This window comes from Leptopilina heterotoma, unplaced genomic scaffold (assembly GCF_015476425.1).
Source record: "Leptopilina heterotoma isolate Lh14 unplaced genomic scaffold, ASM1547642v1 Lhet_27, whole genome shotgun sequence".
Lineage (NCBI taxonomy): Eukaryota > Metazoa > Arthropoda > Insecta > Hymenoptera > Figitidae > Leptopilina > Leptopilina heterotoma.
In genome coordinates this window covers 1,373,401-1,389,222 of record NW_025110978.1, presented here as the reverse complement: position 1 = coordinate 1,389,222, position 15,822 = coordinate 1,373,401, and the positions used below count along the sequence as shown (strand labels likewise).

Sequence of the window (15,822 nt, the reverse complement as noted above, 5' to 3'; positions counted from 1 at the left end):
AACCTACATTTGGCAACACTGCATTCAGCTCCACTTGCTTCATTGTTCAGATAACTTCAGTTCAGTTACGTTCCCAAAATGGCAGACATAGCGAACACTGTTATTAATCAGACTCTCGAAAATATAACAAAAAAGGAAAATGTTACCGGCAAAATTCCCGCAACTCCTGAAGGAATGGCCGTTGCCTATGGGAGTCTTATTATCATGGCAGTTATACCAATATTTTTTGGTAGTTACCGGTCTGTTAGACACCATAAGGAACAGCAGGTTAGTTACTGTTTTGTATTCTATACTATTTAATCTCTTACGTGTACTTTATCCTCATTTCAAAATTTCAGGGAAAAAATTAATTTCCCCCTTTTTTATTCTCTAGAAAATAATTGATATTGATATCTACAAATTTTTCTTTTTATTTCAATCATTTTTTTATATAATAAAATAACAGTTTCACGTGTATTATACTTGGAGAAAATTCTTCAATAAATATCTTTCAGTAAAAGTTTAAATTTTTCAATTTAATAAAAATGTTAAATTAATATAATAGTCAAAATTTATTGTGTAATAGAATTTGGGTTTAGAAATAATTTGCAATTTTCATTTTTCTTGAAATGTAAAGTTTTTTTAAATAAAATACTCTACTGTTAATGCCACGTGTTATTTCTTTTTTGATATCATACATATGTCAACGTTGTCATAATTTCTTTTTTATTTTTATACGTTTTTAAGTAACATATTTTATTGTTTCCAGAAACTATAGTTATTAGTTTGTACTTTTTGAATTCATTCATATAAAATGTATACTAAACAAATTTTATTTCTAATAGACTTTATTAATTCTATAAATTCTAATTAAATAAATCAAGAATATTTTGATACTTTTTCCTCAAATTGATAATTAAATTATTTATTCAAGTTGATAAATAATAACCAGAAGTAATTTAAATATATGCAAGTTTGCTAACATAATACGAATAACCTTGTATTTTTTAATTTACAAAAGATAAAGATTCAGAGCATTTATTATGATAAGGAATATGTTCAATTAATATGATATTGTACCTCGTGTTTGCATATTTGGTTTATAATTAAAATTTTTTATGTACATTTTTTTAAAGGATGCCCATTATTATTGATAAGAGTAATTTTTATTAATATTGGCACAAATTTTATTCTTTATTAATTATATAATTATTTTGTCATTAATTTAGTAAAATTTAGATTTAATAAATAATTTAGTCGATGTTACTTCTGGAACTTACTTATTATAATTTAAGTTATTTTCGTGTATTAAATAAATGTCCGTCATATAAATATTTTTAAGTGTGTTCCAATAGTTCTGAACGTTCAAGTAACGTATCAATGAATTTGATTGAAAGATTTCTAAATGTTAAATTTAAGTTTTTATTTTTTATTAGCATCAGTAATTTATGAAAATATTAATTAAATTAAATTATAATTAATAACTTTTCGATTAATTTTTCTAAAGTAACTCGATTTTTTAAATAATTGAAATTTTGTAAAATTTTATTAAAAATAATAAATTTGTTAAATAAATAAATTAATTATATGTAATTAAAAATCTATTATCATTCAAAAAATATTTTAGAATATTTTTAAACAATTAATTGTAAGAATTTTGTTATAATAATATTTTAAAACTTAAATATTTTCAGTATTTTCAATAATTAATAAATATTATTAATAAAAGAATAATATATTAATATTAATTAATTAACTATTAATATTAAATTATTCTTTTATTAATAATTTATTTATTTATTTATTACAAGTTTAACGGGTTATACCCTTGTTTAAATAAACAAAAAATAGAAAAAACTATAAAGTAAATTTTAAAGCAGAAATTAATTTTTACAACAAAGATAATAATGATTATTATTTTCTTTTAGGAACACTTTAAAACAAGTGGAGAGAAACCAGAAACAATGTCACACAAAGAAGCTGCAATGTTCCCTTTTGTATCAAGTGTAGCCTTGTTTGGATTGTATATATTTTTTCAGGTATGTATAATAAAATTAAAGAAATAAATTTAATGATAAATAAATAAATTATAATGAAATAATAAATATTTCATTAAATCTCTTTTTTTTAATATAATTATAAAATTTCTTTACTAATTTTATGTTTTTTTATTGCAGATATTTTCTAAAGAATATATCAATTTGTTATTAACTGTTTACTTCTTTTTTATTGGTATTTTGGCACTTAGTCATCTTGCAAGGTAATTATGAGAAGAAATTTTTGTATTTTTAAATTACTTTTTTTTTATTTCTCTTAATTTCTATTTTTAATTATTCTTCTTCCTACTGCTGTATTATATTTTTACTGCTATAATATTTATGAACAATATTTTACAGTCCACTGATCTCATCGTTAGTACCCGCTGCGATACCAAAAACAAGATATCAAATACATTTTACCGGAGATGATGATGATATTATAAATTATAAATTTACCCTTCATGACATTGTCTGTCTCTTTTGTTGTTCTATCGTTGGAATTTGGTATATCTTAAAGAAGGTAAAATTTATTTCAATAAAAGTATTTATGAATCCAAGTATTTTAGTTAAATAAAAGACTTGAATTTTTCCTGATCGAATGGTCAGAAATTGAAGATCTTTTATTTAGTTAAAATTATTCAGGGTTGCCACAGGTCACTCATAAACTATAAAATTACCACGAATTTTCTAATACGAAACCTTCAATTTTTTTATTTCTGACAATACTTTCTTTTAAATTACTCAATTATTGAAGAACTATCATAAAAATATTAATTATGAACTATTTAATGAAAAATTCTACTTAAATTTTTCAAAATTAATTGGATTTTAAAAGAGTTTCGTTCAACATTTTCTTAAATAGATGAACTTCAAAAGGTTTAAATTTGAAATTGTACAAAATTTCAATTTCAAATTTGAATTTGAATTTTGTTAATATATATTTAATTAATTAGGTATTAAAAATAATGGATTTATAGAAGAATTTTAGTTTAAAACAATAAAAAAAAATGAATTTTGGAGAAGTTAAAAATGATTGCAGAAAGTATAAAAAGTAATAAAATTCTTCACAAAAATCCAATTATGGTTCAAAAAATTTTTTTAAATTCTCGTCAAAATTTCAATTATCTTTATAAATAATAAAATTCTTCACCAAAATTCAATTATTTTCAAATTACTTTCAAAAATTTTCATCGATTCAATGATTTTCAATATCTACTGTTTTAATAAAGTTTTCAAATAGAAATTATTTTCATAAATAATAAAACTCATTGCAGAATTTTAATTGTTTTTAATACAGTTCTAATGGAATTCCTCAAAATATGTAATTATTTTTAAAAATGTTATTAAAATTAGTCGAAAGAATTTAATTATTTAAAAATTTGTTGATAAAATTTGTCATGAGAATTCAATTTTAAGAAACAATCATTTACTGAATAAATTAAATAATTGAATTCTCGAAGAATTTCAAGAAACATTCAATTACTCAATAAATTAAATAATAGAATTCTCGCAGAATTTCAAGAAACATTCAATTACTCAATAAATTAAATAATTGAATTCTCGCAGAATTTCAAGAAACATTCAATTACTCAATAAATTAAATAATTGAATTCTCGTAGAATTTTCTAAAAAAATTGATTTAAAAATGAATTTCAGTTGAAATTTTATATTTAAATAATTTAATATTAAAAGCTTGTAGCATGAATTTTTAGAAATAGTTGAATTTTAAAGGGTTTCAGATTAAAATCTTCGAAAATTATAATTTTCTATACTTTTAATTAACAATTCTGTAGAACTAATTTTTTTTGAAAATTTTTAATTCCATTTCTTTGAAATTATTTGAAGTTTTTATTTTTTATTATTTACTTAATTGAAGAATTTTCGAATATTGTTTTAATATAAATTATAAAATAATGATTTTATCACTCGATCAGCTTTCTATTGTTATAAAACACGAAGAAATCAATCACTCCGAGTCTTCGACTCGGAGCAATCGATATCTTCATGTTTTATAACAAATACTTTTAAAGTTGTTTAATTTCAAATGGTTTAAAAATTGAAATTTTTTGAAAATCCTAATTCCTATGGAAAAATAAGAATGATTAAATATTTATTTAAAAAAGAAGTTATTGATGTTCTCGAATAATTTTACAATTAGAAAAATTCGTAAATAAATTTTGTCTTGAAGTCAGGGAAAAAGAAAATTAAATTTTTGTGGCAACCATGTTATTTAAACATTTTCTTTTTGTTTAATTTTTTTCAATTTAAATAATTACATGCAGAAATTTGAAATTATGAAATTAATGGAAATTATTATTTTTTACAGCACTGGGTGGCAAACAATCTCTTTGGAATTGCATTTGCAATTAATGGAGTTGAACTGTTACATTTAAATAATGTCGTGACGGGTTCAATTTTACTGGGTGGACTCTTTATGTACGATATTTTCTGGGTTTTCGGTACAAATGTAATGGTAACGGTTGCCAAATCATTTGAGGCACCAATTAAACTTGTTTTCCCTCAAGATTTAATTGAAAGGGGTCTTGGTGGTAATAATTTTGCAATGTTAGGTTTAGGCGATGTTGTTGTACCTGGAATTTTCATCGCATTATTGCTTAGGTTCGATCATAGTTTAGGTAGGAAATCGAAAACATACTTTTATACCACTTTCTTCGCGTATTTTATGGGATTGCTTATAACAATGTTGATTATGCATTTATTCAATCACGCACAACCGGCACTCCTTTACTTGGTACCCATGTGCATAGGAACTCCTCTTTTACTTGCACTTGTCAAAGGAGACATCAAAGCCCTCTTTTCGTACGTATTAATTAAATTCATTTCATTTTAATCAAATTTATTTTTATTTCAATCTAATTTATTGTTAATTATCAAAAATTTTATTTCAGATATGAGGATCATCCCAATAAACCAGAGGAAACACAGACGCAAACGCAAGTTGACGCGAAAAAAGAGAAATAATTTTTTCATATACTTAAATTATTTGTAAAGTCGTGTGAAACATAGATAGCATATTTTGTGATTCATTCATCTCGATAAGAAAAAAATATTTGTATCATAGATAATTGATCATGAAAAGAAAAGAGAAAATGAGAAAAAGGAGAAGCGCGGAGATTTGTAATATATTTCATCGAAGTACCTCATATTTTGCATCTATGTTTCACATTAATGTGGTAAAAGGACAAGTTCCACATAATATTAGGAACTTTTCTTATTGTCATTAGTCAATGATAAACTACGTCTTAACAGTGAGTGAGAAAGTACTGATTTTTCCTAAACAAACAAAAAAACAAAACCGTAGTCTTCAAATTGCAATTTGTTTCTGTTAAAATATACACAGTTCCTTTTTTTCTAAAAAAAAAATTACTTTCCGTTCAATATGCAACAGATTGTGATCAAGTACTGAAATTTAGTGAATTTACTAGACTTTCCTTCGATATATTACACTTCTTACACTGTCCGTTAATAATTAAGCTAATTAACTGTTCATACACACAATTAAAAAAAAGCATTCCGCTATTATTTTATAACAAAATTAAAGAGAGACTTTTCGATTAATTGTTGAAAACATGCCAGTTTATTTATTCTTTTTTATCATGTTTCTTCCAACCCTTTTTTTAGGGTTTCTTTTTGTTACTTTTTTGTAATTATTGTTCTATATAATTATACTAGATATATATACATATTTTTATTGTTAAATTTAATTATAATGGATGATTGTATTCAGTTATAATTTTATTACAAGGCTTGTAATTATTTTATAATCTACTTTTATATTTTCGGTAAGACTTTTCTTTTAAGTACTTCGGCACTGAAAATTTCCATTTTTCTGGCATGTTATCAATTAATATATCGAATAAATAAAACGAGTAAAAAGATTTTTTTGGCATTGCAAAAAAAAAAGAAGAAATCCTTGTAATAATACAGGGCTAATATTCGCGCACAAAATTTGAAAAAAAAATTTGTATTCTTCCATTTAAAAAAAAGTCAAAAATTGTTATTTATTCGTATATATGTATATCTATACTTGCGATGTTTTAGATGTACAAATCAAATCGCTATTTGGCATCGCTTTAAAAATGTCCAAATATTTAATAAATATCATCTTATAAATCCTTTGAATTAATTTTGTCTTTTTCTTGTCATCAGGCCTCGAATAGTATAACTATTCTTGTGTAAAATCCAATCAAATTTCGATTTTTATAGAGTAAAAAATAACTAGTAAAATCTTTCAAAAATTATTTTTGAATAACTTGTTTTAATTTAATTTTTAAAATATATAATTAAAAAGATTCTGAATAATAGAAATATTGTAAAATTTTATTGAAAATAATTATTTTTTTCAAGTATCTAATTAAGTATTTGATTAAAATTTTTGAAAATCAAATTTTGAAGAATAATAATTGCAAATTTTGTAAATAATTCAATTGTCAATAAAGTTGAAAAATCTTCAAATGATAATTTGATAATGAGCAGAGAATTAATAAAAATTATCTTCAAAAAATTATATGACAATAATTTTTTAAAAAGAAATTCCTAGAATTTTTTTGTTACAATTTTTAAAAATTCAATTATTTTCAATTACATATTTGCAAAAATTCAAATATCTACAAAACAATATCTAGGTACATTAAAATTTATTTTTAAAATCTTTAGAATTATTAAAATTTTGGAGAAATCAATCATTTTCAAAAATTTTTAATTATAATAATTCTTAAAATTAAATTAAAATAATTCATTGATTAGTTTTTTAAATTGTTCAAACAATTTTTCAAGAGATTCAATTATTTTCGAAAAATTACATTACAGTACTTTACAATTTTTTATCATAATTTGCTAAAATTCAATGTTCTTCAAAAAAAGTAAATTAAAATTTTTAAAACATGTACTTTTCTAGGCTTATCATTAAAATTTTAGAGACATTTTTTTAATTTTCATATTTATAATTAAAATTCTAAAACTAGATTCTAATTTTAAATATTTTCCAAAATTTCCTTTAAAAAATTCAGTTATTATGAAAATTTTTACTAAATATCAATTATTTGTAAATCTTTTAATTGGATACAATAAAAAAATATTTAAAAACATTAGGTATTTAAAATTGATATTTAAATATTTTTAAATACTGATTTTAAGAACTTTTTTATTATATAGTTTTTTAAAAATAAATTATTCTTAATATTTTAGGTTAAAATATTTTTAATTGTTCATTCATTTTTTAAAAAATTATGAATAATTTATTGTAGTTACAATTGTTACGGAAAATTGAATTTTTATATTTAAGTAATGAAATTCTTGAATAACTTTCTAAAAATTATTTAAAAAATAATTTATTTAGAGAAGAATCTTCAGGAATTGAATTTTTAAAATATAGGTAATCCTATTTAATAAAAAAAAAACTTTTAAATCATCGAAATTTCGTAATATTGAATTCAAAAACAATTGAATTTTAAACGAATTTTAAGTGAACTTTTTTTTAAAAATAATTTTAGGCTTTTGAAAAACTTAAAATTTTTGAAAATAATAGATTTAAGGGAGAATTCTAATTAAAAATTCTAGAAAATAATTTAATTTTGGAACAGTTATACATACTAACAATTTCTAGAAATAATTGAATTTCAAAATATTTTAATTTAATTTTTTTTAAATTTCAATTAATATTTAATAATGATATTTAAATACTTATTTTATGAAATGATTCATCTTTTGAATAAATTTAAAAATTCTAAAAATTAAAAATAAAATTTATACGACAAATCTGAATAAAATAAACGATTTTTTTTGCCTCTTAAAGTCGATCCGATGCCTGTGTAATATAAACTATATTAAGGCTTCACAAATAATTTCCAAATTGTTCCAAATTCCTTATTTTTATTGAAATTATATAATAATAAAAACAATTGTTTTCTTTTTTTTATGTAGAAAATATTGAGAGTTTTATTAATTAAGCTTTCGCTGCATTCTCGACTGCTAGATTCTGTGCCATTATTGGTGCCAATTCCGTGATTCCATCCTTTGATACCTTTTGTACTTTAAAATTTGGTAGATTCACAATTAATCGCTTGTGAATTTCACGAACACATGTTTTCATTAGTTCATAGGCTTCAGCTTCTGACATCGCTGAAATAATAAAAATAATATAATTCAATAATGTAAAATCTTTATAGTGAATAATCCTAATTGATTGCATTTAATTTTAATTTAACTTTAATTAATTTAATTTATAAATTGTAATTCATTTTAGTTTAGTCTTTTTTCTTTCTTTTTTTTCAATTTTAGGTTTTTTAATCTTTAACTAAGTGTAAATTTTTTAACTATCATTAATAGTTGTAAATATTTTATTAGTTTTAAAAAAATGTTTACAATTTGAAAAATGGCAGTTTTTTAAAGAAATTTTTAAAAATTGAAAAACTTACAAGGATCGTAGAGCCTGTCGAGAATGGTGAGAGAGAAGAATCCACCATAACCGTGTGAAGCATAAGGAACTTTTACGCAGGCTGCTAAATAATCTATGAAATAAAGTTCGGGACCAGTTTCATCGTCATGGCCAGCCAGCAAAAGATTTACGTTGTATGGCGTGCGAGATCTCAAATAATCCGCAAGATTTCTACGAGTGTAACTGGCTACGGCTTTTGGCGATAATTCGTATCCATTTCGCATTTTATAAAGTTGCATATTTTTACTAATGTACTCGGAAAATTGAACCGAATCTCCAGCTTCTCCAGAGACTGCCATTATAACCTTTTCCGAAATCTTGTAGATTTTCTTCTCGTCTGCAATTTCGTTTCATTAACTACTTTTAAAACATTTTATAGTTTGCATATTTTATTTATATTTATCGTACAATACTTGTAAGAAGAGCAACAAGAGTTATCAATAAAATATAAAAACAAACCAAACAATGGATACTTTATCTTATACAAATAAGTAGACAAAATAATTAATAATTTTAGTGATCAAGTAGATTACGGAGTTAAACATAAACTTCGAATAATAATAAGCATAATAGAAATATAATTTACAAATAAACAAAGTTTCAGGAAAATATGCGCAAAGTTTGAGGTTAAGTACAAAAATTAAACTCTTACCGCTTTTTAATACAAGTATAGACATTGTATTTGTCATGTCTGCAGCAACAAGTACAAAATCCTTAAATTGAATTCCAATCGAACACTCCATTTTGTATATGAGGAATAAACAATAAATCCTTTAAAACACAAAACACCAAACTCACTGTTTCCACTATCGAAAAATCGTCTGTCATCCGAAAGGAAAGCTCATTTCACCGGCGAATATTTCCCTTCATTCAATGATCTCATTGGCTCATTTTCCGAAATTCATGAAAACTCTCCTTTACTAATTTAAAACTCACATTCTCTTGTAAATTTGTCCACTATACTCCAATCAGAAGGCAGAGTACAATACTTGATGTATTTCGGAACACACTCGCGCCAAAAATCATGTTTATACGTTAAAAATGTCAACCAACGCCAAATAATTTTTTTTTCATCTCTAATTGCTTGCATCTTGTAAAAGGATATTTTAAAAACTTTTTAAATTCAAATTATTTCACGAATGGATAATAAAGTAAGTGTACATATTAAAGGATTAGTAAAATTTTGTAAATTTTGTGTGTGAACTATAAATGTTTACGTAAACATAACCTATTTTAAAGACGCAACTTTTTATTCATTTTTTTATTAATTATTGTTAACATAATTAATATAAAAAACAGGCATCACAAATAGTCCCCTTTTTCAATGTTGTCATCTTTTCCCTATGTTTTGGTGATTTGTCCCCTTTTCCACCTTTTTCTAATAAAAAATAAAGAAGTTTTTCTTCTTTTCTGAAATCTTTCAAAGTGTAATAGAAGAATTTTAGTTAAAAACAATAAAAAATTAGAATTTTGGAAACGTTACATATTATTGCAGAAATTCAATCATTTTCAAAAGTAATAAAATTCATCGCAGAAATTCAATTATGTTCAAAATTTTTTTTAAATTCTCGTCAAAATTTCAATTATTTTTATAAACAATAAAATTCTTCTCCGAAATTCAATTATTTTAGAAAAATTTTAATAAAATTTTTAGCAAAATTTCAATTATTTTCAAAAATTTTCAATATATTAAACTATTTTAATAATAATTTTTCCAAAAGTATTCAATTATTTAAACAAACTTTTAATAAAATCATTATCAAACATTTAATTATTTTCATAAATAATAAAAATTTCACAGGAATTCAATTATTTTCAAATTTTTTACAAACTAAAGAAGAATTTTAGTCAAAAACTCTAAAAAAAACTTGAATTTTGGAGAAGTTATGAGTAATAATACCAATTTTTAGAAATAATTGAATTTTGAAAAGATTTCAAATTCAAATGTTTGTAAAGACTAAATTTTTTATAAGTTTAATTAATAATTCCGTGCACAAATTTTAATTTCAGTTCTGTTCAAATCAGTTAAATATTTTAATATATATTTAATATTAGTCCCTTATATTAAATATTATTTCAAAAACTGTAACGCCAATAATTCTTCGAAAGACTTCAGTTATCTTGATAAATATCGAAATTTTTCCCAGAAATTCAATTATTATCAGGAATTTTAATAAAATTTTTTTTATAAATAACAATATTTATTACAAGAATTTAATAATATTTAAAAATAATAAAATTCTTTGAAGAAATTGAATTATTTTCAAAATTAAAAAAAAAATTTTTTATATAGATATTTTTAATTAATTATTAAAAATAATGGATTTATAGAAGAATTTTAGTTAAAAAACACTAAAAAGAATTGAATTTTAGAGAAGTTTCAAATAATTGCAGAAATTCAATTATTCAATTATTTTAAAAAGTTTTAATAAATTTTTTTGCAAAATTTCAATTATTTTAAAAAAGTTTCTTGCATTAAATGGTTTTCAATATCTACTATTTTAATAAAATTTTCCAAAAGAATTCAATTATTTTCAAAAAATTTATAAAAATTCTAAGCTAACATTTCATTATTTTCATAAATAATTAAAATTTCACAGGTATTCAATTATTTACAAATTTTTTATAAATTTCTTCGCAATAATTCAATTATTTTCATAAATATTCGAATTCGAATTTTTGAAAATTTGAATTTTTCATATTTTTATAACTAACAATTCTTTAGAATTAATTTTTTTGAAAGTTTAATTGAACTTTTTTTTGAAATTATTTGAAGTTTTTATTTTCTAATATAGTACATTTAATTGAAGAATTTCCGAATAATCGAAATTTCGTAAAATTGAATTATAAACTTTGAAAATTCTCAAACTTTTTCAAAAATTATTAAAAATAATTGATTTAAAGAAGAATTTTAGTTAGAATTTGAAATTTTTTAAATCTTAATTGCTGTAGAAAAATAATAATGATTAAATATTTGTTTCAAATAAAACTATTAATGTTTTTGAATAATTTTACAATTAAAAGAAATTCGTAAATAAATGTAATAAAACATTTTTTTGAGTGTCTAATAATTTTTAGAGTGAATCAGGGAAAACAAAATTAAATTTTTGTTGCAACCCTGATTAAAATCGAATCATTTTAAAAATTTTTATACAATCTATATGATAAAGAATTTGAATTATATAGGTATACAAGTTGTATAGACAAATAAATTTTTGTAGGTTTTAATTATTTTTTTTTTAAATTAATATTTCTTCTTCCTCTTTTCACCTTTTTTTGAGTATAAAAGATACTGTGATGCCTGCAAAAATAAAAAAGTTTTGTATTGAAGTGTTTTTCAAAATTTAATATTTAAATTTTTTTCAACAGATTATATTCGAGGGTGTACAACGATTTCTATTTTAATAGTTTTGTCTTAAAAATTTGTCAAAGAAGGAACCGTAAGTAAAACAAAAGTGGCAATAATATAATTTCTATTTTAAATAAAAATATATAACATCTTTCAAAAATGGACAGAAGAAAAAGTTTAGGAGTCGCTCTACTTACAAATACAGTCGAAATGAATGAGGGAAATTCTTCTCCATTAAGAAGAAGATCAAGTTTCGGTCTCACAATACCAAAGTCAGTTTCGACAATTGTTGAAAATGACGACGAAGCAGAACGTTTGGCTCGACGAAAGGATCGTCGACAAGAAATATCGGAGACACCAACATCGTCAACATCAGATAAACGTCGTTCTCTTGGTCTATCGAATATTGCACACATTCCGGCGGGACAAATTTCGGAAAAAATCAGTCAATGCATCAAACTCAGTACTGAGAATAAAATTAATTCAAAAAATGCCTTTGGTTTGGAAATTATTGATTTCATGACATATCTCATTAAAAAGAAGGACAAAGAAATGTCAAATTTACAAGTGGCCAGTACATCTTTGGATGTGAGTGCAAAAATATATGGATTTCGTGTCGATGGCGTTCACACGGATATGTTGAAAATGATTGGCGGTCTCGATAAGCAGGACAAGAAGAATGATGAAAAAAATGACGATGAACAGGGTGAGAATGCTCAAGGTGTTGAGGGGAATAATGAGGCAGATATGCTGACACAAAAAAAGAAGAAAAAACGTTCGCCGAGAAATATTCTCGGTAGTGAAGAATCATTCAAATGTAATGTCGATGTTGTTAATCCCATGTCATTATTAATGGGCGAAGGCGATTCACAAACGACAGATCTTTTATTTCAAGCCATGTTGCCTTTACACGAAAATGGAAATATTTATTTAGATTCATTTAGTGGTGTTGTCTACGATACAGTGCCCGAGGATAAGCCGGCGGTATCAAAAGAAATTGAATTTTCCAATATTAAAATCAATAATGATCATGAAATTTGTCCTCCGTTTTCGAATTTTCAAATTATTGGTTGGTCGGTTGACGATGAACCGGAGGAACAACCTCACAATGATAGTAAATTTCAATTTGATCTGGATGCAAGTTTACCGGCTGATGACGTTGGTAATTCGCGAATGGATATTTTCGATGTTGATGACGATTATCACGAGGATGTCGATAGATTCGGAGCGAATACGAGACAAGTGGAGAATATTGTTGATTTTAGTGGTGTCATTGCTTCGAGTTGTACCAAAAGCAATTTTGAGTATTCATATCTTCAGGACAGTTTAGCGAGTCAAATACAGTGGGTGGGACCAATGCATTGGAAGGTTCGTTTGAATAAATCAATTGCCAATAGTAGAGTTGTTGGGAAACCGGCGGCTCACAAGGATACCGTGAGAAGAAAGAAGGAAGTCACCATTGATCAGAAGAAAGACGAGGTCAGGGACGCTATTCAAGAGAAATTTCTTCCTGGTACTGCGGTAAGATTCTTTTTTATCACTGACATTTCAGGAACTGTTTCTTTTTCAGGACTGTTTTCAGAAACGGCGATTTTTTCGAGATCGTATTAAAAAATAACATTTCCATCTTCTTTTTCAAATATTGCAACAAAATACCTTTTTTTGCGTATAAAATCCAACCAATTTCGATTTTTATAGAGTGAAAAATAACTAGTAAAATATTTCCAAAATTATTTTTGCATAACTTGTTTAAGATCATTAAATTTTTGAAATTTATAATTAAAAAAATTCTAAATAATTGGAATTTTGTAAAATTTTATTGAAAGTACATAATTGTTTTTTTTCAAGACTTGAATGATGTTTTAAGAAATCAAATTTTGAAGAATAATAATAATAATAGCAAATTTTGTAAATAATTAAACTTTCAATAATTTTAATGAAAAACCTTCAAAAGAAAATTTTATATTAAAAATTATTAATGGAAATTATCTTTAAAAAATTGTATTAAAATAATTTTTTAAAAAGTAATTCTTAGAATTTTTTCGTTACAATTTTTTAAAATTTAGTTATTTTCAATAATTAAATATTTTTTCAAACTCAAATATTTGCAAACCATAGTTTATAATATAATTTCTTTAAAAAATATTATTAAAATTTTTGAAAAAAAATCATTTTTAAAAATTAAATTTAAAATTCTCTTCAAAAAATTAATTATTTTTTTAAATTGTCCGAAAATTCTTTTAAGAAATTCAATTATTTTCAAATAATTTTACTAAATTTCAAGTATTTCGAAATGTTTCAAATATGTATAATTAAAAAATTTAATATCTTTCAAAAATGAAAATTTGAAAATACAATTTAATGAAAATTAGTTTCAGAAAGTTGTATTAAAAATTTTTTATAGGAACTACCTACTTCTTACAATCTTTAATTAGAATTTTTTTTAAATTAAATTACTTTCAATATTTTTAATTCTATATCTAAATTTTTGAAAATTAAAATATCTACAAAAAATAATTATATTACGATTTTTTAAAAAATCTATTTTTTAGAAATATTATTAAAATCTTGTTCAATGAAATCATTTCTAAAATTTTAATTTAAAATTCTTCAAAAAATTCATTTTTTTTAATTGTCTAAAAATTTTTTAGAGAAATTTAATTATTTTCGAAAAATTACATTAAAATATTTTTGAAAAATCTACTTTTTTAGTCTTTATTATTAAAATTTTGGGGAAATTGAGTATTTTTTTATTTTTAATTAAAATTCTCCAAAATTCTTTTAAAAATTCTTTTTGAATAATTTTTAAAAAATAATTAAATTTTCGAAATAAAATTTTGTAAGTAATTGAATTTTGTATAATTTTATTGCAAATAATTGATTTTTTTTAAGTATTTCATTAAAGTTTTTGATTATCTAATTTTCAAAACAAAAACTAATAAATAAGATCTAAATCAAATAAATCAATAATCATAATTTTGATTCTTTTACAGATAAAACTCCTCGTGAAAACGGCCAAAGTTGGATGGGCAGAGGACAAAATAACTTATCCAAAAAACGAGCACTACGATATGAAAAATATTGGAACATTTTATTTCCGACCACAATTACACTTCAGCATTCCTCGAGAAGAAAACATAAATGCAACACATTTGTCCGATGAAGTTGATAATTATGATTATAATAATGATAACGATGTCTCGAATTACTGTCCAAATATTCAAAATGACGACTATCAAGGTGGCGATGACAATGATAATGGAGCACTGAGTGGATTTCATTCCGAAATGGAGCACATAACACCATCGCAGGGAATATTTGCCGGTGATAATTTAGTCGCAGCACCAATAATAGCAAATAAAATTTTCATTCCATATTCTTTGCGTGCGAAGAAAATTGATATGCGTCAATTGAAGAAAACCATTTGGAAATGCTTGACAAGAACAATGTCCGATAAGGAGAATATCGATATTCGTGAGGCAGTCGAGCAGGAATTGGCCGATAATGTTAAGGAGGAAAAAAGCTTCTGTTCCGTCTATCAAGATTTGCCGAAATTCCTATCGAAATCAAATTCAGAAGCTCTGAGTTTACCGATTGCTTTCGTCTCGATGTTACATTTAGCAAATGAGAAGAATCTCGAAGTAAAATCAGTTGAGAGTTTAGATGATCTTCGAGTAAAACAAAATTAATTTGGAATTTTTTATAAATTCCAATTTGATGACTTTTAACTCATCAAATTTAAATGATTTAAATTTGATAATTAAAATTTGATTGATAACTAAAATTAAATTAAGAACATTTTAAAGAAAGTTGTAGTTGAATATAGAAAAATAGTTAATACGAACAAAAAAAGCTCTCTAATTTGTTAAGTGTGAAATTAATTGCCAATTGATTGGCAATTAATTATGTATATAAATACTCAATTGAGAGTTAATGACAATAATTAAAAATAGATTTTTTTTTATAAAAGACTTATCAAGTAATAAATTTAATAATTC

General features: G+C 23.2%; 3 protein-coding genes across 3 annotated transcripts; 2 read left to right on the top strand and 1 right to left on the bottom strand.

The window, feature by feature from the left end:
* Positions 1–49: 49 nt before the first annotated feature.
* LOC122503755 (minor histocompatibility antigen H13) lies at positions 50–6,161 on the top strand. The gene is made up of 6 exons (XM_043614429.1): positions 50–267; positions 1,908–2,018; positions 2,157–2,239; positions 2,376–2,538; positions 4,345–4,838; positions 4,928–6,161. Exons 1-6 carry the CDS (start codon positions 79–81, stop codon positions 4,998–5,000), a joined length of 1,113 nt encoding a protein of 370 aa, XP_043470364.1. The 5' UTR covers positions 50–78; the 3' UTR covers positions 5,001–6,161.
* Positions 6,162–7,893: 1,732 nt separating this feature from the next.
* Positions 7,894–9,317, bottom strand: LOC122503774 (proteasome subunit beta type-2-like). Its single transcript, XM_043614453.1, has 3 exons — positions 9,128–9,317; positions 8,456–8,812; positions 7,894–8,159 (listed from the first exon to the last, which is right to left on the bottom strand). Exons 1-3 carry the CDS (start codon positions 9,216–9,218, stop codon positions 7,984–7,986), a joined length of 624 nt encoding a protein of 207 aa, XP_043470388.1. The 5' UTR covers positions 9,219–9,317; the 3' UTR covers positions 7,894–7,983.
* Positions 9,318–9,468: 151 nt separating this feature from the next.
* On the top strand, positions 9,469–15,795 carry LOC122503771 (condensin complex subunit 2). The gene is made up of 3 exons (XM_043614450.1): positions 9,469–9,626; positions 11,845–13,345; positions 14,818–15,795. Exons 2-3 carry the CDS (start codon positions 11,984–11,986, stop codon positions 15,511–15,513), a joined length of 2,058 nt encoding a protein of 685 aa, XP_043470385.1. The 5' UTR covers positions 9,469–9,626; positions 11,845–11,983; the 3' UTR covers positions 15,514–15,795.
* Positions 15,796–15,822: the final 27 nt, after the last annotated feature.

Coding starts and splice junctions, on each gene's coding strand:
- LOC122503771 (XM_043614450.1), top strand. CDS start 11,984: ATGGACAGAAGAAAAAGTTTAGGAGTCGCTCTACTTACAAATACAGTC. Junction 13,346..14,817: donor AATTTCTTCCTGGTACTGCG/GTAAGATTCTTT, acceptor ATTCTTTTACAG/ATAAAACTCCTCGTGAAAAC.
- LOC122503774 (XM_043614453.1), bottom strand. CDS start 9,218: ATGGAGTGTTCGATTGGAATTCAATTTAAGGATTTTGTACTTGTTGCT. Junction 8,813..9,127: donor TATACTTGTATTAAAAAGCG/GTAAGAGTTTAA, acceptor ACGAAATTGCAG/ACGAGAAGAAAATCTACAAG. Junction 8,160..8,455: donor CGACAGGCTCTACGATCCTT/GTAAGTTTTTCA, acceptor TTATTATTTCAG/CGATGTCAGAAGCTGAAGCC.
- LOC122503755 (XM_043614429.1), top strand. CDS start 79: ATGGCAGACATAGCGAACACTGTTATTAATCAGACTCTCGAAAATATA. Junction 2,019..2,156: donor GATTGTATATATTTTTTCAG/GTATGTATAATA, acceptor TTTTTATTGCAG/ATATTTTCTAAAGAATATAT. Junction 4,839..4,927: donor GACATCAAAGCCCTCTTTTC/GTACGTATTAAT, acceptor ATTTTATTTCAG/ATATGAGGATCATCCCAATA.